At 46.3% G+C, this 22,737-nt stretch overlaps 1 protein-coding gene across 6 annotated transcripts in view; it reads right to left on the reverse strand.

Moving 5' to 3' along the window:
• Positions 1-17,449, reverse strand: part of SPAG9 (sperm associated antigen 9) — a 65,434-nt gene extending 47,985 nt beyond the window's left edge. For all 6 annotated transcript variants that reach the window (XM_086473752.1, XM_086473753.1, XM_086473757.1 and 3 more), the window contains exons 1-2: positions 17,144-17,449; positions 10,548-10,668 (exon numbers count right to left, since the gene is read on the reverse strand). In XM_086473752.1, coding sequence (XP_086329878.1) covers positions 10,548-10,668; positions 17,144-17,449 — 427 coding nt within the window. The remainder of the gene's footprint in view (positions 1-10,547; positions 10,669-17,143) is intronic.
• Between the last annotated feature and the right edge of the window lie 5,288 nt (positions 17,450-22,737).

A 22,737-nucleotide genomic window follows, 5' to 3' on the forward strand; every position in this document is an offset into this window, starting at 1 on the left:
TTGCACGTTTTGATATTGCCAACTGGGTCTTCTGAAAATTAATTATCAATACACCATCTCTTTTTTCTCCATATGTCTGTATTTCAGCACAGTCTTCTACTGTAAGTACATCTCAATCAAAAAAATTTTCGCCAGAGTCAAATGCTGGAACTAAAATACATCATTATCTGCTCACTCAATTCTGTGTAAACATTCTTAGCTCTTAATCTAACCTTGCTCTTATAAGCACATTAAGCTCCTTAACACAACCTTTTGCACTCCACCTATAAACATCTGATCAAACTTATTATGTCAAATTTTATTTATACTAACGCAAGACTGAACACCTTGATTTCTGCACTGTTATCAGACTGAACAAGAGTTCTTTGGGTCAAATAGCAGTAAGGGACGTACAAGTGTTTACAGCATAATATATATAAGAATATATTTTACAGCACAACACATACATAAATATGTATTTTTGAGACGCAACGCAGGACACAAAAACGGTATTTAATGAAGAATTTAGTTTATTTTTTTTATTTTAGGCAACAGATGTTTTAAGCCTCCTCGTGGATTTAAAGGGAGGTTCTATGGAAGCTTGTGGTAAGTGCCTACAGAAACAAGTGTCAGAATTTATAGTTACAAAGCTTGACATGACAAAACAAATTTTATCCACTTAGACTGACCAGTATTTTCGTCAGACCTAATCACATTTTACAACAGTTGACCACCAGAGACATCCTGGCAGTAACCAGTTGGTAGCTACATGGCAGAGCTCAGCAGCTTTGGCTGCCCGCACCGTGCCCGGCAACAGCCGCGCTCACGTGTGAACCCACCACCCCCGGGCTTCGTGCCACAGCTCCCAGCGTCTCTCCCTTCCTTCCCCACAGACCGAGGGCCTGGTAACCTTCCCCGGCGCCAGCCCTGCTGCAGGACAGGCAAGCAGCCTGGAAATCCGAAAGCGCACCCTGCGCGACTAATCCGCTTCGTGTTTTGTGAAACCTGCTCCCTCCCTCAGAAAGGGCGTCCCAGCGCCCGGCGGGCAGCCCTGCCGCAGCGCCGTGCCCACGCTGCCGCCCCGCGAAACGCCGCCGCTTCACGCTGGATGGTGAAGTCGTGGTTCAATGCGGCCTCACCGGGAACCCACAAAGAAGCCACAGCGACGCACCCCGATGTCGATCGGTACGCTCCGGTCTAGACGGCGCGGCCAACTCTGGCTCCTAGAGATTAATTTTATCTGGTGGACTCTGGGTAGAGTACCTGACATAGTGCATTTAACGAAAACAAACGCCACCCTGGGTGTTACAAGCACCCTTCTTCCTAGCTGCCCATAACCCACCTCCCTGAAACAAGCAGACGTACACCAAGTTTATCCACCCTCAGACACCGCAGTGACACTCTTCAAAACAGGCTTTTCCACTACCAGCAGGATGATACACAACACCAGAAGTCTGTTCTGCCCCAAATATGCCTCCTATCCAAGATAAGACATTGACAAAACAACCAACAGAACACGCTTTCCAGTTAAACACTGGGAAGACATCAGATGTTCTCCAAGGATCGGAGATCACGATGGACTTGAACACCAAAGATACTTGAACCTAGTGAGGAACAGTCAGAAGGATTTTGAGGAAGACCACAAGATTCTCGCCCTAAAACCTTGGGGAAACTTATTAAGGCACTACTAAAGGTAGCTTCCTGTTACTCCTGATGGGAATGTAACAGCAATGAAATAGAGACAGAAAAAAACCCAAAACCTCTTCCACCGGCACACATACATTTAAAAGCAAGCTACTGCCAGTTCCATTTTTCTCCATCAGTACACAGAAGGGTGGAAGGCTGGAACCACCCTGATAACATCCCCCCAGGAGGAATAGAGCTGGGTGCTGGCACTGCCTGCCACATGCAGGGTCCACAAAGAGGCAACCAGACAGAGTTGCCATCTATTTGACTTCAAATAACAATATAAAATGCTCCTCTGATATTTCAGTTTAAGACTTTTTTCCAAGAAAACATCAGATTCTTTATGGGTAGATGGTAAAATCAGCTTGATGATATACATCCTACAGGAAAATATCCCTCGTCTCTGTTGTAATATATCTTTATAAAGCTATTATAATTCTTGTTATACCATGGAAGACATGACATGCGCAAAATATAACATACATCAAAAAAGTTTCACTATTCACGGTTACAAGTCTACACAGAAAAACTGTAAAGGTCTTCAAGCACCTAAGTATGAGCACAAAACGCGAGTATTCTAGGTTTTTTAGGACAATGAGAAAGCATCCCACTGGAACACCACCACAAACTCATGCTCAAGGTCTACCTGCAACCTTCTCCAGCACTCTCAACATCTTAACACATTCAATGACCTGAAGTACCAATCCTAATCAAAGCTCTCTCAAATCAAACCAACCAAGCCTAAAAACGGGAAATTAAATACTATAGCAAACTAGAGAGAAGCCTCTGGAGTTTCTGCCTCCTGACAGCATTACAAAGAATCAGGCAGCAAAGCTGCCCACCCTGCCTGTTCAAAAATCAGAGCTTACCTCCCAAGTCTGATGGCTTATAGCAAGATGGGAACACCCTCCATCTGTATGTTGTCCTCTGCCTCAAACTGCTGATAAGCCTGAGGGGGAGAAAGAGAAACAGACCTGCTAGAATGCCAAATCCAACCAGCACGAGGGTCTGGGACAACTCTCCGCAGCCAGCTCTCTGCGGGGACAACTCTCCGCAGGTCGGCAGATCCTGCCGGCGCTCCCCACGGCCCGGCGAGCTCCGCAAAGCCCTTGAACGTCAGCGGGGGCTCCGCGCCGTGCCACAGGGAGCCCCAAGTGCCCGGCGGGGAGTGGGCTCTCACGGGAAGCCAAAAGGGGAGCACCCCTGAGCTCGCTCCTGCAGGGCCTGCAGCGGTGCGTTACCTGAGGGGCAGGGGGCTGCCCGCAGGAAGGGGGCGAGGGGTGGGAAGGTGGGAGGGAAGCAGTCTGGGGAGCAGCTCCGGGGGGGGACCACAGTCCCCGCCACCGAGGCACTTCTTTCCCATCTGCACCAACAGCGCACGCAGAGGAGCAGGAACAGGACTAGGAGAGTTCAGCAGGGCAGCGCTCAGGCAGGCAGCTCTTGCCCTGCACCCAGAGCGGCCCCCGAAGCTGCCTGCCCCCCTGCCTGCGCAACTCCTCCTTCCCCCCTTAACGCAACTCAGACTGCAGGCCCGGCAGGAATGAGCTCACGGGCCGCGCCCCCTCCCACGAGAGACCTGCACGGAGTTGTCCGGTGGAGAGTTGTCCCATTCCGCTATCTGTCAACTCTCCTCGTACAGCCTTCATCCAGCTCCATGCTTACCAGCAGGTCCCATACCAGAGTTAAGATCTAGATCAAGCACAATCACTGCCGTGATCCGGTAGGACCTTATGACCGACTAAGTAGTTGCTAAAGAGCACACACATCAACCATGGACTGAAACAGGGACTGAAGCTATCAAACAAGTATTTAACCTGAAAGTGGTAAGACCTGGAAACAACAGCACAGAAAACTGATCTATTCCACTCCTTGGCAAGACTGACATCTTCAAGTAGCCGTTACCACTGTGAACCATAGGTCTAGTACTCAGTTGAAAAAGTAGGGCGCTTTAAATTATGAAGATAATTTTGCTGCCAAGAATGCTCTGTTGATAGCAACTATCCACACATACAGCTGTGTGGTCTTATCCCTGACACATCTGAACTGTTCAAGTATCCACTATGTCTCAGACTCACAAATCACTGTAATTTATCACCAAAAACCTGACATAAAACTTTAAAAAAATCTCCTTAAACATTCTGCTACAAGCATTTAATATAAAGACAACCATATGCCAGGAGATCCCTCGGAAATGTTGAAATTCAAATGAAGAAGGATATGCACATGCCAACTTTACCCAAAATCAAGTTAAAAATAATTTGGATATAGTACCAACTCCTCATCTAGTCTCTGGCCAAAATAGTTTTCACTGGGATAAGTTTTGATTGACTGTTTTGAAAACAGTGGGATGCTTCATTTATACATTCACTTACTGAAGTAAGTAATTTTTTGAGAAAATCCAACGTGAAGTCTGCACGAACACAGAAGCTACAGCAGACTGGATTTGTTTTTAAAGCCAGATAACCAGTGACAACTCAGGAATGTAACGTTCTAAAAGACATTTAAAGCCTTTTTCTTCACTGCTGCAACATTTACAGCAACAGAATTATTATAACAATCAAACTCCATCACCTAAACCACTAGCACGATACTCCCTTAACTTAAAAAAGTACATGAGCAGTTAATTATACGTCAGTAGCTTTCAACCTCCTCTCACCACTTTTGTTCAGGTATATTAATAGACAAGTTTAAAGCAGGCCAATCACTGCTCTAATTTTCTACTCCATTTTATTTTCGCCTCCAGTCCTGTAGCATGACTCGGTGCAATCTCCCGAGCTAACTGTACCCTCTGCTCCATCTAGTGGCACTGAGTCCCACAACACAATGCAGAAACAGCAGGTACCCTTAAGGCAGCCGGGAAAGCACCTGAGAAATGCTTTAGTCAGAAACAAAGCCTTCCTTGGCAGCACACCTTGATGCCCACTCTTCTCCTTACAGAAAGGCTCTTCAAGGTTAGTAACGGTACCTGAGGTACGCTGTAGGGAAGGGCAGTCGGGGAATCGGCCTTGTAAACCAACTAATGTAGATGAGAAACAGTTGCACTGGGGAAAAAAAAAAGTGGTAAACACTAAGCTCCAAATTGGTTAATCAAGAAATTCAAGCAGTCAAGCTGTTCTGTCCTTCTTTGTTGGAAATCAGATTAGTTCTGCTGTTCTCAGTCTTTGAAAAAAAAATGTAGGAACAATCCAGACCTCCACTGAACAACCCTTAACTTTTCAAGTGCTTTCAAAGATCTATTGAAAAGCTTTCTTGTATTCCTTAGAGCAAACACTGCAGTGGAGCCGTACCTAGAAATAGCATTACTGACAGATGTACTTCATACCAGTTCAGTTATTCACATCATCATGTGCGCAGACATGCAACTCAAGACAAATCTCAAAACAGTGTTAAGCTTCACTGCCGAAAGTTCACATTAGAGTCTCCCTGTTAACCAGGCAGGTCTGCGTTAAATTGCTGCTGCAGCTCTACGCCGGTGTACCTCAGGGTATTGGATGCTGGTACCTGGAGAGCTCGCATGAAAATAAAATACCAAATAACTTAACACCTGCAGAAGATTCACAACAGAACCTGGACTTGCATTTTCTCTTGAAGCCAGTGAAAGCAATAGTTCTGTTTAGCTTCCAAGGAAAATAAATCTGCTTTTTTAGGTCAGCTGCCAAAACGTTTGTCTCATATCCCAAATAAAACCTACAGCAAGCAACAGCAATTGCTCCATGGTGTCACCTGATGTGGGAAATACAATCATCCCAACAGTTGTGTCCCAACATTCGCAGCTCTGAAGACCAAGAGTTGTTTCTTGGTTGTTTTGGTTTTTAATGTTTTTTGTTGGGTTTTTGTTTCTTTTGTTTGGGGGTTGGGGGGTGGTTTTTTTGTTTGGGGTTTTTTTATATATAGATGTAGTTTTCCCCAACTATAATCTCACCTGAGCATAAATTACAAAGCTAAGGTATGGAAATGTGTCTGTGCCTTGCTTGTCCTGTCAAATGCAGTATGTTACCTCGGCTGCACTTTAGCACTAGGCAGACCCAGAAATGGAATCGAATCTTTCAACTCCCACAGCCTACCACCTCCACCAGAAAGCACTTCAACCATGCAGACACCATGTTTTTCTGATTCTCTCGTAAATAAGTTACTCTGAGAAGGATTCCTCCAGAAAACATACTCCAAAGCTGTTCCGTTCCTGTATTAAGTCGAAACACACCACACTAGTCTTATTCCAAAAAAATTTAATTAACTTACAGCCTGTAATACATAAGAACAACTGACATTCCCAAAAAGGGAGGCAAGGAAGGGAAATAAATTAAACCTCCATAGCCCCCCCCCCCCCCCCCCCCCCCCCCCCCCCGAATTCAGTGGCACATCATGTGAGCACTGAAAGGCACTTATCCTGTTTGGTAACTGGAGACCAAGCAGCATCATGTGCTCTCGTGGAACGCTGCTGGATAAGCGAGCTGCGTATTGCTATTACAAGTTTTTAACAGCTCCAAGTGCCTAGTTTTCCCCATTCAGGGTTGAAATTTGAAACATTCTAATGCTGGATACTAATTACAAGCAGAGCTAGGGGTCTCGCCCCAGCAAAGACTTGAAATAATGTGAAAGCTCTATTCAAGCTCTTGTAACAAACGTTTAAGATTATATCAAAGACTGGTGTCTGCCTCAGACACACCACTGAAATGGAAGGGAAGGAGAAGAGAATAATTTGAGTGTTAAAACTTTTATTTTTTGGAAACCTGGCATTTCCACGTTTGGTGCACCTCCACAATATTCAGGTGCCCTCTGCTGTTGAGAAAAAAATATAATGCATGGAAGTTCAGTTGAGTTGTAAAACCAAAAAAGATATTTGTTCACACTTGGTAAAAGTTTGCTGAAGACCAACAGCAAGAGCTTCTAAAAACTCTGCCTGTACCAACACCGTCCCTAGACAAACCTCCAGGAACTCTGCGATATTTCATTTGCTTTCACTTCCACCAACCACAGGCCCCTGAGAACACAGGCACTGTCTTTCCTCCATTCCCTACATGGGTAATGCTGACAGCCAACGCACACCAACCTGAGGGCACAGGCAAACTGGAAAGTTACAGAGAAGAGCAGCAGTGCAAAACGAGACGAGGTGATGGATGATGGGCTGAAGAGCCTCACCACCGCAGCACATTCCCGCATCGAAATAGAAGTTGCAAATCCTTACGCCTCTGCTCTCCTTGAAGCAGCTGTAAAGTGACCAAAATATCCCAGGATGCAACACATCGCAGCATTTTATGGCATCAAACTTGACTTGAGCAACCACCACAACCACCAAATACCAGGACCGAGCGCTATACATCACGCAAGAGTGGCAACTCAACGTGCACCTGTCCTCGCCATTCAGGATTTCATCATCTACTGTGGCTCACGATCCTCCCAGCAGTGCCACCAGGTCACGCTATCATCTCTCTCTCTTTCCATTTCCTCCTATGAAAAAGCAGAGTATGCTAGTTCACTCATCTAGGAGGAAGCTGACAGCCACTGTTTAAATTCATAATACAGGGGGGGAAAAAAAAAAAGTCAGTGAACCACAGAAACTTTGTACCTGGTGGACACAACCTAAACAACTTCACTTCTTTAATTCAAACGGCAGATTTATTCCCACACCTAGAGGGTTGAATATATGGCTACGAAAGTAATCCCACACGATAAATTTAAGCGCAAGGAAACATTTATTTAGTGTAACAATCACTAAGACTGAGAAAACAAGCACTTCAACAATCCAGGACATAACAAAACTATGGCCTCTTGAGCAATTTTAACTGGCACGCGTGTTTAAGCATATACAAGCTACCACGGAACTGAAGAGCTGCCCTCTCCCGGGGTTAACTAGTCTTCACTAAATGCTCAGAACAGACAGTATTCAAGAGAACGAGTCCAAACTTTTTAATGGACAAAACTTGTTCTCACAGGCCTTGCTTATTTGAGGAAAATAAGCATAGAGCACAAGAAGTAGTCTACAAGAGCAAATAGTCTCGCAGTTAAAGTACCACGTGGGACCACGTCTTACCTGTTTTCTGTTCTAAACTACTAATCATGTCAAACTGATGTTCCTATCTCAGAGACTGTACTATGACATAAAAAAGCAAAGCCAGGTTTTGTTTGCTTACTTGCTCTGTGCCAGGCATTTGCAATTCCCATTATCAATGATAACACTACCACAGTTTTGAATGTCCATGTGGTAACAGTTGGCAATACCACAGACTCATTTCGATGCACATGCAGTAGTATAGGAAGTAGAAGAGAAAAAGAAACATAGCTAAAAGACTTGTAGCTGAATTGAAGTGACACACTGGTATCTTTGATATCGCAGGACATTCAAATCCCCTTGCCTATAAAACAGAAAACAAGGTAATGCAGTAGGGTTAGACTACTTCAAGGGTATGTACACTAGTATAGTTTTCATACCCTAGAAATTTAGAGCACTAAAAAACCCCCAACATTTCACTTGCATAATATTCATTAGGTGTTCAACAATTGTGCTTATGTCCCCTTTGATCTTGCTCTGCATTATCAGCACGTCAGATCTTCATAACGGTCTTTCATGTTGTCCCAGACAACTTCTCAATGCAAATCATAGGCAAAACTCGATGTTCAACACAGCCCTATTGTTTTTCCAAATTCACATTTTTGCTATCACTAAAGGTTTTTCTCCAATATAAATATTTTGGAACTGTTTAAAAATCAATGCTCTTAACACCAGAACTTTATGTCGTTACGATAACTGTTCTCAACAGCACTATTTCTTACAAAAAAGTAGTTCTAGCCAACATTCAGCGGTTCTACTGAAACAACCGAGTTTCTCACGCAAATACCTTCATTATGATGATATACACACAAACAATGTAACTAAGAGTTTAAAATCATACATATATTTGAGGGCTTAATATTCAAGGCAAAAAAAATTTCACACACAGATTCACAGAACGCTATAAAACGCTGTTACGTACAGCAGTATACGGTAAGTGTAATTCCTGTAAGAGAAACTCCAGGTATGCTGCCACGCACACTGCCAGGAATCCAAATGATTCTTCTGGTTTGTGCAACTAATTTGTACTTTTCATTGTGTTAACAGAAAAAGTAACGGCATATATGACATGATGCAATCTTGATGCCATAATCTTGTTGTCAGAGCACAGGGTCTCCCATTAACAAGTTGTTTGGGCTGTGGGCTTAGAGCACAGGCGTTCAGGAAACGGTGTCCTTTGTTACCAAAACAGACGACTCAACTCTTGTTCCAATGTTTTCTTTTCCCCTCTTCTGCTGCTTTTAAACACACACACATTTCCATTCACAACAATCATAGCGTTTCTGACCCAAGTCTCTACAATATGCTTTACGATTATCCATTTCAGCTTGACTTGGTCTATAAAGATACACTCCTGGAAATCAATCATCCTGGTTTTCACTGGAAAAGCCTGCTTGAAGTGTTCCTCCATCACTGTCTATATGGGATCCGACAATATTTTAACTACAATGGGCCTGAAGAAGTACATGACTAAGATTTGCCAACAAGATTCTAAATCACTCAAATTTCACAAAGATTCAGCTCTCCATGCCACCTACACTAGTCTCATCACTAGTGCACTAATACTTCTACCCTGCTATAGACTCACTCACAGGCCACTGCAAACCAAACTTTACTGAAAGATTATTATACCTCAAGTTGAAAGAGAGCTGTAACTTGTTGTGTTACAGGCAGGAAAGGTGGTCAAATAGAAATAAAGGAAGAAGGAACAGGGAAAAGGGGCTATTTTTACAACTGGCACTCTGCTTTTAGAAAATGATCTTATCTCAACCTTATCAGACTTGATACAGCCTTACTTTACATTTCTGCATGGCCCAGCAATAAAACCTGTATACTAATTGACAGACAGGCTAGCCTTATGTCAATAAAGTTAGCTTAGAAGCTTGACAAAATGTTGACATTCATTCATATTGATCATTATTTACACACTGTGCTAAAAAAGGTTAAATGAAAACAAAAATAATAATCTTCATTGCATGTTTAACAGACTCACAGCAAAAATAATATTATCAATCCAGCAGCAGCAGCAGCATAGGCCTTTTATCTTCAATTTAAGTCTGCGGAGTGGGGAGGATGAAATGAAAAGAGAAGATTTCCGTGGGTTTGAGGTTTTTTTTTTCCTCTACCCTTCACTCAACTAGAAGTAGAAATACTGGTGATCAAGTTTCATTCAACGACTATGTACCTGATAAGTAGCTTAGACATTCTGCTGGACTACAATACATCCAACATGGTAACCTTCAGTATTTTGGGAAAACCGAGCAGTGCTATCTGCTTCCAAACCTTACAGAAGTTTTCACAAATTACACTGAACATCTCTAAAAGTGGAAGTGTTCTTCCTTAACTCTTTTCCTGTAAAAACTAAACGCCTTCGAAATAAATAATTCAGCAAGAATTATACAAAAGCAAATGAGAATCAGCATCAATTGTATTCTCATCCCAGTAGCGTTTCTAAACATGGAGGTTAACCACATTTTTAGCACAGACAACAGTTTAACGGGAAGAAAAATCATCTTATTTTATGATCGCTAACAAGGGAGTAAGTTCTAAATATCTCCTGAAAAAGTTGCTGAACTTGAAAATAGCATGGTGTGAAAGGAAAACAAAACAACAAGCAGGATACTAGAAGAATCAGATTCGAGTCACAAGCTTATATCTGATTTGTCTGCCTTAACTCTAAGGAAAACAAACTCACACAAGAGTTAAACCCAGTAATCGGTCAAAATACAGGAATCGGAGAGCACAGGTATTTAGCATACGTATTATCATTTTACAGAACAGAACTTAAAATGCACTAACAGCACTTAAAGGGAGCGCAGTATGTTTTACTCACTTTGATCAGCATAGTTTTTTGCTTTTAGTTCAAGCTGTCGAGTTTGTGATTCTAATGCTTCCACTCTGGTCTGCAAGTCCTTTTTCTCTTGTTCTTGAGAATCTTCAAACTCGATGAATTTCTAAACAAAAAAAGTGAAGTTAGAGTTGACAATTAATTACAATTTTTTTAAAAAGCCTGAGCAAAGTTGTTTCTCCAAAGAGAAAGAGCAGATATGCAGTCATCCCTAGATTTATTTTTTTTTTTAAAAGCCTTTCACTTAAACAGCACGTAGGAAACAACGCAGCAGCCCTTCACAGCAAGGAAGGGTGCAAGCAGGTTTCCAAAACCACAGACCTAGAGCCCACAGCTAAACATGCAGGCCGCTATGTTACTCCAGTGTCTGTCAGTCAAACATCCCACCTAGGTTGCTCTGGGTGGCAACTACTTCAGAGAAGCCTACCCGGCACTCACACCAACACGAATTACTTCACTCCTCCCTACCTTCACCCGCTCGCCTGCCGACACGGCGCGTGAATACGGGGAGTTTGTGTGTGCTTAGACGCGAGCGAACATCGGTGCAGCACACCTTCACCTGCGAGCCACAAAGGTACGGACATGCCAGAAGCAGTGCCAACCAAAATTATACGCTATCTTTCCATTGCCGCTCAACTTCTGTTATCATTTGATAGGTGATAAAAAGCCCACAGTCTGCATCAAGTATTTAATCACTATCTCCTACAATCTGTCAACTGCACAGAGAACTATTTACAGGCACCCTGCAACTGCGCTGATCATCGCTGTCTTCTGCTACCTTGGTCTACCAATTTCGTGTCTCACAGCATGCTGAAGTTCACTCATGCCTGTACCAGTGTTCACATTTTATAACATTAAAGTTACCAACTCATCATTATAGCAGTTTTAAAAGGTTATTTTTTGCTATTTATGTTAACCAAAGACCTAAGAAATTCAGTTTGCACTGGTAGCACGAAGAATACTCCTAATAGCCAAAGATGTCCTAGGTCACGTAGCACTCTCTATTCCGCATTGCAAAGAGAAGGCAAGGCCACAAACACAAGTGACGCAGAAAGATCACCGTACAGGGAGGAAAAGCATACCAGAAGCCTTTGCAGAAAAAAACCCCAAACATCCAAGACACCTGAAGGGCCAGAAAGCAAGCTGCAGCTGGCTACCACATGGAAGCAGAGAGACAGACGAGGCAGGAATTTAAAAACACTAACGTTACAGGCTATCTGAATATTTTTTTTTCCTGCATATTGCTAGGAAAACTTAGTGGGGGAAAAATACTTCAAATGGTCACACATCAATTTTTAATAAGCTACTACTAAGACTTAGCCAATGTGTTCTATAGCTTTTACAAAAGCAGAAACTTGTAAGCCTATGAAAAGAGCTTGAGTTTACCAGGGTCATAAGAAGAAGTTCTGCTTAAAAATTACTTCAGATGTAGAAATGCATCAAAATCCATGAAGTGGAACAAGAGATCCTTTCAGAGAAGCTCTCCACGGCTATCACAGGACTAGGCATGGTGTTCATATGACTGTGCTTGAAGCTAAATCATGAAACAATTGAGAAACAGCTGACGCTGGCCCAGGTAGCACTGCTTAGGGTTCTGCGATTCCAAGTGAGTTCTCCTTCTTCAAAAAGACAGATGTGCAAAAGTCTTCCTACCCCCTCAACAGAAAGTTTAAGAACATTAATTTGTCAGTGTAACACTGGAAAACTCAAACTTTAAACTTGTTTCATGTCTCCTTTGTAGTAAACGTTACAAGAGTTTTGCCCCTTTTATATCAAAGATTCAAGTCATGTCTCGCTTACTCTTAGCGGACTCCCTTTTTAAAAAGGGCTTCAAAGTTTGACACAGATTTGGCACTGGGGCTAAAGACCGACAGGGTTTGTTACATTAAACATGGGAAAAAAATGAAAGAAGAATTCTCAGACTGTAACATCTTAGTTTAGTTGCTTCTCTGATGACTTCCCAAAGTCAGATGTGTCTCATCACTTGCGAAAGGCCAGTGACAATCACACTTTTGAATAAACAGCCCTTCAAAGCCATCAGTGACATTGTCACTCACAAAACTAAAGATAGATTTAATTTTGTATTTCCTCAAGTTCTTCAACTGCAAGTATTAAAACTGGTTTTGTATTAAATGCTTTTGTTACCTTCCACTAGTTTACCTTCATTTTGTTCAAGCCAGAACTCAAGTTACATCTCTTCAAAGCATTTTTATACTTAGAGCTGGGTAATTTTTTTTTCCTCTGCTGAAAACTATACCTGATCAAATCATGGATTGAGTACTTCAGACTTTGAATGTTTCATCTCTCCTTCCGGTGATAGTATTAACATGGGCAGAGCCCTGGGAGATTGATCACCTCATCCTGACTAAGCCTGGATGACTACAATGGAAGGACTAGTCAGATAAACCACCACAGCAGCCAAGGACAGGCTCAGCACCCATGTTAAAACACCTTTTGGGGTTTTTATTTACATTGACAACACACTCAAATATTGCACATCTCCTGCATCGTTTAACATCAATGCAGCAGTACACGTAGGAACATGTTAGCCACTCAACATACGGATACTAAACATTCTCTTATTTCAACCTGAGCTACTGGTTACACAAAAAGACGACGCAGACAAAAATCTCACTTTCCTCATTTTAAGTGACACCCTGTCTAGGCCACAAAGCCATAGCTGGTAACTCTAACAAGAGGTGAGGCTTGGGTTGGGGTTTTTTTTTTTTTGCACCTTTTTTTTTTTTTAAAGGACAAGCTGAAGGACACCAACACATCTTTAAAACAATCAGACCAAATACTGCAAGACTCCAGAAGATACAGCTAGAACAGTCCTTAAAAGGTCATCTTGCTTCAAGGCTCCGATGCTCAGGATTGACGCTCGGATCCTAATTCTGATTAGGACACAGGAGGTGTAAGCACAGGATATGATGCACGCCTCCTCCTGCACTGCTGAAACCCAAGCCTGTGATACCTTCATAAACTATGTTTGGCAACTCCCCTTTAATCCTTCCCATTTTCTCCAGGCAGCATCAACTGTGTCATTTCGGACAGACATCTGTCTAACCTGTTCTTAAAGGCCCCCAATAAAAAGTATGAAAAAGCACTTCACAAATAAGATTCAGAAGTCTCTATGTAATGAATTTTAAATCTACTTGAAGCTCACAGCAATCATCACCGCAATAAACGTGAACTCGGACTACAACGGAGCAGCATGGCGCACACGTTTGGAGCCCTCTCTCACACATAGAACCATTTAATCACTCCCTAATTCACTACTAGCCAAATGAAACCTTTCTTCCTATATTTATGTCATCTTCTGTTTCCCTATATTTTAACTTGTTTTCCCGGTTTCCAGGTGCAATACCAAGCATATCTGATGTCAGAGTTCCACCTACTTGGCAGTCTTTATCACCCTATGACATGCCCTTCAGTAACTTCTATTGCAATGATGCCAGCTTTTCAGCCAGTGGCATGTTCCTCCTGGAGTATGCAGAGAAAATTAACTACAAAGCCAGCTCAGCTGGATTTGGGGAAGAGAAAAATATATGTAACTGAAAACAACCTAGTAACTCCTACACTATTTTAGCAAGTTAAAGGATCTCAATTTTGTTCTCATAAATTAAAAAATACTTAAACTCTTACTGCAGAGAGTTTACTTAACATACAATCCTAAGGGGGAAAGTTAACTTTGGGAACAGTAAGAAAAGGCAGCCATCAAGTTCACGCTATTACTTAAACTAATGTTCATGGTGGTAAATCCTTTTTCACGTTTGCAAGAGTAGCAACCACGTATTGAACACGAGATTTCAAGAACAGCTTAATGCACCAACAGCAGAAAAGCTAAAAGATGTATTAGATAGCTTGACACCGCTAAAAGGAGTAGATTTTATCCTGTTTCTGAGTCCACACAAACCACCCTCTGCTAGCCACACCCCCCCAGGTATGGAGCAGTATACTTCTACAGAAGTAAAACTTGCTAGTGTACAAAACAGCAGAACCTCAAATCCTCCTTCCTCTCCCACTTCTTTGTGGCCGGGCACGCTGCCTGACATTCATGAAGTGGGAAGATAAATTATGCAGAACTGTAAGCAGAACAGCAGAATAGCTGGTTCCTCTATTTCTTTAGCTGTATCACAAAACGTACCACGTTAAAAGTCAGACAAGTGACTTCATAGCACCTAAAAAGATCACGACTGTTACCTAGAAGACTGAGAAGTTGGCCCAGAACTCCTGAATTTTTTTTTTTTTTTTTAAAGTCATCCTATCAGAAGTCCACAGGCCACAACTTCCAAGACGTTTCTTTAATAACAATTTTTAAGTACAGGAAATAAAGAAGGCAAATTAGGACAATGGTGTAAGGAGATTCCCAGTCAAATAGGAAACTATTAATATTCATCAAGATACGACTGGAAATAAGAATTCCTACAAAAGCAAACAGCAAGTAAAAGAAGGTATATTAATTCTTCAGGACAGTCAGAACAGAATAGATACAGAACATTGAACTTAACTCAAAATTCTCCATTTTGCAATCAGATTACACAAGCAACCTCCACAATGAAAGAAAGCCAATAACCTGTTGTGCAAGAAAAATACTGCAATACTCATACTCCTTCCTTTTGTTTCAACCATGCTGCAACCCCTCAGATTAGCTCAACGTTCAAAAAAAAAGCTGCAACAACCAGCTCTGAATAAAACCTGTACCTCTCGTGAGCATACCATGCTTTATGCGTGACAGGCGTTTTCACGTATGTACAGCATAACCGACCTCAGCCCATAACAAAAAGACGACCTTTGCACTTACAACTGAAAATACGGTCTTTGGTCTAATTGCACTTTGGAAAGCATCTGTCCTGCAGCACCAGCACTAGTTTTTAGACCGCATAATGCTTGTCCCCTCAAGTTAATTTATTAGGACACAAAGAAGCGGAGATCACAGTGAAGAACATTACCAACAGAAGTATGTCCAGCTCCTGAGGAGCCACAGCTCCACAATGAACACCGTAGTCCATCTCATCATGCTGTTATGGTTTCTGTTCTGATGCCCAAGGCCTGCTTTTTTCAATCTGGCAAATGCTGCCTGTGTTTCAAGCCCGATTGATTTTCTCATGAATTAGTTCAGAAAATATTTATCGGTCCTTGCCTCTTAGCTCTCTTAATAAAAATAAAATATGTTTTCCAAAAAAGCCCTTTACATGCAGCTTGTGTCATAACTAGTGAGTAAGTCTTTATGGCAACAGTCCCCAGACTGAAGCCCACGAGGCATCGTAAAACAACTACATGTCTGACAAGGAGGATGAACGGTCTGTTGGTCCAAGAGGTGGTGGGACACCATTCACACCACATTACTTCATAACAAACTAAAGAAGTCCTGGAACAATTTGCAGACAACATTTTGTGCTCACTTACGACCAAAACGCATATACATACTTGTACAGGGCTAGCGTTTTTCAAACATAATGTTTTTGTTGTCAATATTGTCTTCGCCCTCAGTGTCACTACTCTTCCGATTTTTGGAAAAATTAGAAGGTAAGCACAACCATGGAGATAAGCACAGGACATAAAGTCTGGAAATAGACTTGTAAGATGGCTTGTTCTATTACAGATAATGCTGTCAATCCAATTTCCTACAGGAGTTTGGCAAGACAATGAGCTGGAGGAAGTTATCCTGCACAGCCCCCTTCTATTGTATTGCTTTCTAATCTCACAGAGAAAGAGCCCTTCACAAGCTTGTTTATTCTGAGGTAATACTTAGATATTTTTATTTCAATTTTTGTAGTAACATCCAGAGTCAGAGTTTCTGACATTGAACAGCCTGCACCACCTGTTGCCGACTGCAGCTTTTATGTACCAACTCTGGGGAACTTCAGTCTAGACAGCACGTATTTCCACATTTTTTTGCAAGGCATTCTCACTATTTTTTTGTAAATACCCTCTACAACTGATCTGAAATGGACAATCCACCTCCCGCCACAGAGAAAATCCAGCGGGAAAGTAAAGAAGCGGAGCAGGCAGTACATGGTTCCATGTCTGCTGTGCAAAACAGCGCTGCTTTTCTTGTAGGGACCTGGGGACTAGAAGACCAGCGCTTCAGAGGAGTTATTTAAGCGTCCTCCAGGAAGAGCCACGCCGAGCAGAGGACTCGCGGGGACACAGGACAGAGCTCTGCCATCGGCTGCGTTCAACGACCGCACGACACTGCCCGGAGCAGCACGTACCGGCTCCTTCGAGGCCAAGCGAGCGGAGCCGGCAGGGTCGGAGCGCTCCCTGCCTTCCCCCTTCCCCGAAACACACCGCGACCTGACCTCGGCACCCGGCGGCTCCCGGCCCCTGCGACAGGAGCCCCCACCCCCCCCACGGCCTCCCTGCGCGGGAGCCGGCAGGAGCCGCCCGGGGCCCAGGTGCCGCAAGCACCCCGCCCTCGGCGGCCCCGAGGGAGGCGGCCCGACCGCCGCGGCGGGCAGGAAGTCCCCCCGCCTCCACGGAGGAAGCCCGGAGCCGCCGCCCGCCTCGGCAACGGGCCCCCGCCCTCCACCGGCTCCGTTCCCGCCTCAGCCCCCGGGCCCGGCGCCCGCCCTCACCTCCTCGGCCTGCTTGCGCAGCGCCTTCTCCCGCTCGTACTGCGTGAGGAGCTGCTCGTTGTCGTCCCGCAGCAGCTCCAGCTCCACGCTGGTCTCCTGGCTGTGGGCGCACACCGAGTCGAGGTTCTCCAGGACGGCCACCACCAGCGGCATCAGCTCGGCCACCACCTCCTCGTCGTAGCGCCCGATGAGCCGCTCGAACTCGCGGTAGATGGAACCCGCCAGCCCCGACACCCGCTCCGACATCATGGCGGGGCCGGGGCCGCCGGGGTCCTCCTGGTACACCACGCCGTCCGCCAGCTCCATGGCTGCCGGCGAGCGCCTTCCCTCTCGGGGCCCGGCGGGGCGGCAGCAGCTCAGCGCGCTCCCGGCGCCGCCTCCTCCCTCTGCGGCGGGGCCTCGCCTGCAGCCCGGGCGGGCGGGCGGGAGGGGGGGGGGGGGGGGGCGGAGAGCGGCCCTGGCGCACGGCACTGACCTCACCCGCCGCGCCGGGGCGGGGCCGCCGCGTCACGCGGGAGGGGAGGGGAGGGGCGGGGCGGGGCGGGGCGGGGCGAGCCAGCCGCCCGCAGCAGCGGCGGGAGGGGCGGAGCCTGGCGGTGAGGTCAGCGGTGGGCGGGGCCGGGGCGGGAGGGAGATGGCGGCCGCCGTCTCCGGTCGTGTCACTGCGCGCCTCCCGCGGGAGCGCGGCGGCGGAGGGCCGGAGCGGAGGGCCGGAGCGGAGGGCCGGCGGCGGGGGGCGAAGGGGGCGAAGGGCCGCCGGGCCTTCTGGCAGGGCGCTGCCTGAGGGGCGAGGCTCAGGCCGCGGGGGTACCGGGCGGGCAGCGGGCCAGTTGGGCGATGGCGCTGGAGAAGCGGCGCTGAGGCCCCCGGGCCCCCGGGGAGGCGGCTCCCGGGCCCGAGGGGTCGCACGGGGAATCTTCGCCTCTTTGAACAGCAGGTTTAAGGCGCTGCTGCCTGGCAGCTCGCAGGAAAGCTTTGCGGTTTATTTATTGCACCCGCCGAGGCATAAATAGCTCGGGTGATTCACTCCGGGGTGACTGACAGAGCTAAACTAGATTTTAGGGCTTGACAGCTCCCAAACCGCGCTTGGGTCGCTGCGTCGGCTCATCTCTGACGGTGACAAGACCTTTTATTTCTAATAAGGCCTCCAGATAAATTAATAGCAGAAATGCGGTTTTATTAGTGATAACTTAGGAAGCAACTTGCTCTTGCTAAGAGACATCAGTTTTCCTAGGATTTGGAACAGCCAGTTTGATTCTGGATCGTGTGTTTTGTCACGGGAGTAACGTGAGCTGTTCTAGGCGTTTACAGTAAATTTGAAAACATGAACCGAGATCGGAAAGTTCCAGGGTTGCTCCACATCCCTCATTTTTATCAAACAATTCACATTTGGGGAAATCACTGTTTTTCATGAAGTATTTCACGAGCTAAGGAACCCAGTGGCCCAGCAGCAATACGGGAACAAAGAAATGAGTGTTTTACAAAATGCAGAAGCTTGAGGCGTGGTGGAACTGTAACTGCAGCGATGCCTTCGTTTCCACTGGAGAGCAGCAGCAGCGTGCGCTCTTATTTTCTCACATTTGGGCTGATCCTAAGACAGTGACTACTGGAAATGCATATGCTGCCTTGGCTTTTTACGTGCTAAGCCAGTGGGTCTGCGCAGGAATGACAAAGACTTCAGGCCCGTATGTTGGATTTCTTGTGAGTCCTGTTTAGACATCATCCTCCTAAGCCGGTATTTAACACGGTGCGGCCAGGGCATAGGCAGTTCAAGTACGAATACATTTGTAAGCACAGCAAAAGGAAAGAAAAGCTGTTGGCTTTTCAGTTACCACCCAAAAAATACATTATTTTAGCTAAAAAGTCATTTTAAAAAAGACAGAATGTGTGCTTTCCTACTCACATCTCTTCAAGTGAAATTTTCATTTAAATTCTTGGAAACGATCCCTATTAAAAGACTCGTTTTTTCATATTTCTCTTTAGCAGTTGTCCGCTGAGAAAAACTGCAACTGCTCGGTGTTTGCCTGCTGCCTGCCACAGATTAAAGTCTTCACTTGAGGCAGGAGCGCGGAGGGAAGCTGGTTTTCATCGCTCCTCTCTCCCATCAGGTCGTACAGAGCTTCCCGTTTGCCTCGGCCGGTTGTACTGCAGCAAACACGGGGAGCCTTTGGGGTGGGGGTTGCTGATTTGCGGGGGTTTTCTGAGCCTGAACAAACCTCGCAGGCAGCCTGCAACAGCCCAAGTCCTGCTCTCAGGACGAGGCCGTCAGGCCACATCGAGTTGCAGTGGCCTCTTAATCGAGACCTCTCCACAGGGTTTGTGCGTGACGCTGCGTGACCCGAGGGCAGCCCCGAACAACCGCGGGGCGTTGTGGAGATGAAAACACCAGCTGTAATTGCAGCAGAGATCCTTTCCTCCGTGGAGAGTTTTGGAGCTGTTGCCATCGTACCTGGAAAATTGCACAAAACGCATCAGCTCAAAAGATGTGCGTTCTGCCACGCGGCAGAAATGGGTCAAGGTGTCTGCTGACAGCTTTGAAGGGAAGGGTCTCCGAGGAAATGCTGGTTTTATCCTGTTTCTATTAGCGAAACGGATAGCTGCGGTTTTCTTTCAGTGAGGCCATCACTGAACAGGCAGGCTGTTGCCACCAGAGTTGCAGTCAGACGGGCGAGTACAGGCAGAAGAGCTGCTTGTGCTCCTGTTTATTTCCAGTCACCCGGGGGTTTTCTAACGTGCAGGAAAATTACCTGGGAGCCACGATGAAGCGGAGTAAAAATGTGTCTTACTGACAGTCTTACACTGCGATCACATCTGACCATGTGCACCTCGCAGTCGGCGTGAGATCAGAAATTCGGGAATGGATTCAAACCAGAATAAGTTATGGAATTATATCCTAGTTGCTTGCCAGGAGATGAAGGGACCTTGGTGACCTGTCAGCTTACTAAACTAATCAAGCATGTGGAGCAGCACAAAGCAGCCTGATAGAATTGTCTTTGTAGCATGAAAGTCCTGGCTGGCTGTGGTAACGACTAGAGTAAAATGCAGTGCGCACTCTTGGGGAAAGAACTGCCTGATAAAGGAATTAGTTTTCTGGATAATAAGAAAAAATATACTCCCTATCCCTAGAAATAACAGTTTATTTGAAAGTAAATTGATTTGCAGTTTCCCAGGGAAGAAGATGAGCCCTTGAAGCGGTAGGGGGTGAGCAGAGTCTGGGGGACTTTGCCCAGAGGAAGACATTTTTGTAAAAGCTTAGTGGTGTGGCGCTTTCTGCCAACAGAAATCAAGCTGGGAACAGCTGAATGATAGAAACACTCCGCTAAATGCAGAGTAGCACAGCCACGAGCCACAAAACCTGCCAGACTCGCGAGTCTGGTTGTGAGGAGCAAGAGGTGCACAGCACTAAGTGTGAGTCCAGAGTTCCCCAGATGGTCTGGGAGGTACAGATAGCGGCCACTGGCCAGGACCATTACAAAGCCGGGGCCAAACCAGCAAACCTAGGAGCTCTCTTTAAATTCTCCTGAAGTTTGGAGACATTCACGGTAAGTCTTTTACCTCGGGCCTGTTTTAAAAAATCTCTGCTGGTTTTAAGTAATGTGTGAAGGGTTGAGCTCAGGAATTATTCGCTCACTGAAGACCTTGAAGGTCTTTACTCTCTCTTCCCATGATGAGTCCGTTTCGGGAAATTACTTGTCCAGTTCTTTGTATTTTAGATAAACACGTAATTTTCAGTGTAATTTAGTAATTTTGGTAGAATTTTCGACCGGCAAAAAAGCTGCTCATTTATACAGTAAAAATCCCAAGGCAGCATCCTTGTCTGGTGGTTTGTACCCTGTACAGTGCACAACACGCTCTGCTAATCGTGGATTAATCTCAAAAGTGACAAAGATGACCCTTATTTAATGAGGTTAAAAGACTTGGCAAAGATCACGGAGCAGACCTATGGTGAAGCTGCAAATAGTGCTTGCCCACCTCACGGCAAGTCCTGGGCGTTAATCATTAAATGACATAGTTTGAACAAGGCTGTAAATAGATGCCCTGGTGCTAATTGTCCTATCAGTTTCCTAAACCCCCTGCTTCTAGAGACCTTTTTTTCTATTTTTAAATATTATTTTGGCTAGTGAGGATTACAGCATTAGAGTTTGTTTTAGCAGCATGCAGTGTCTTAAATAAATGTGTATCGAAACAACAGAATATCACGGGTTGGCACGAGCGGGACAATACTCAGAAATTCTGACTCCAAACTAACTTCAAGGGCGACTTGCTAGAATGTACAATGCTGTGGGGTTTTAAACCTCTTCCATTAAATCAGAGACCTTTGAGAAATACGTACATCATAGTATGATCATACTTGGGGGAAAAAAAAAACCCTGAATACTAGTAAAGAGGTAATACTAGGAAATACAGTAAACAGATTCTCCCACCAGAGCTAAAAGACAGACATGGGTGTGTGACGGATTGTGGCGAAGAGAAAATCAACAAGCTGAACGTATCTCTGTTAAGCAGCAGCTAAGTCCTGCCCAGCGGGAAGTGAAATACACATTATTTTGTTTTCAAGAGCCAGGGAGCAGAGCCGGGGAAGTTCATCCCAGTTTGAGACACAAACCCAGGACAGGCACGGCTTTCCTCCCGGCGGGACACGCCGAGAGCGCCAGAACTTGGGTGTCCAGGTGTTCTACCCTTGGGTCTCTCGAAGGGAAACAAAGGCTGAAGGCAAAGCTGTTGAGTGGTAAATTGTGGAAGGGTGTTTTGCCTCGGAGATCTAATACGATATGACGAGAATAAAAAAAGAAAAGAAAAGAAAATCGCCTTCTTTAAAGAGGAAACTTGGAGAAAGAGCCGGATGATCATGAGGTTTCTGCTGAAATAACGTGGCGTGCCTCTTGTGGAATAACAAATGAGCTTCAGCAGCTGAGACTCGGGTGCTGGACGCGGGGATCTGCCGGGCGGCCCCGCGGAACCGAGCGGGCCGGCAGGGGACGGCACGACCCGGCCGCAGCGCAGCCCCGCCCCGCCGCGGGGCGGGTGAACAGGCCGCGGGCGGCGCGGAGGGAACGCGGGCCCAGCCCCCGGTAGCGCCTTCGGAGCAAAGGCGCGGGCTGGCACCGGCCGAGCGGCCCCGGGGGGGGCGGAGAGGCGGCGGACGGGGCGGCGGGGGTCCCCGGCGGGCCGAGGGGCGTCCCGGGGGGGCTGCGCGGCGCCCCCGGCGGGGCCCGTCCCGCCGCCCAGCGCCCCCTGCGGGCGGGAGGCCGCGCCGTTGCCACGGCAACCGGCCGCCCCGAGGTGGCGGCCCACGGGGCCGGCTTAGGGCTAAGCCGCGGCTTGGCGGGCGGCGGGGCCGCCAGCGGCCGGCAGAGCCAGCGGGGCCGGCAGCGGGTGAGGCGGGCGGCGAGAGGGAGCGGGGGCGGGGAGCGGGTCAGCGCCGGTCCGGCGGGGCGCAGGGGGTAAAGGCCGGCACCCGGAGGCGGCGCGCCCACGCCGGCCGCAAACCGCCGTTCCAGACCGACCGGCCGCGCTGGTTTACGGGTGAAAACGGTGCCTGTGGATCGATTCGACCTGCTCTGCCCTGGATCGCGGGCTTCCCGCGCAGCACT

Source organism: Leptosomus discolor, chromosome 15, assembly GCF_034619465.1.
Source record: "Leptosomus discolor isolate bLepDis1 chromosome 15, bLepDis1.hap2, whole genome shotgun sequence".
Taxonomy (NCBI): domain Eukaryota; kingdom Metazoa; phylum Chordata; class Aves; order Leptosomiformes; family Leptosomidae; genus Leptosomus; species Leptosomus discolor.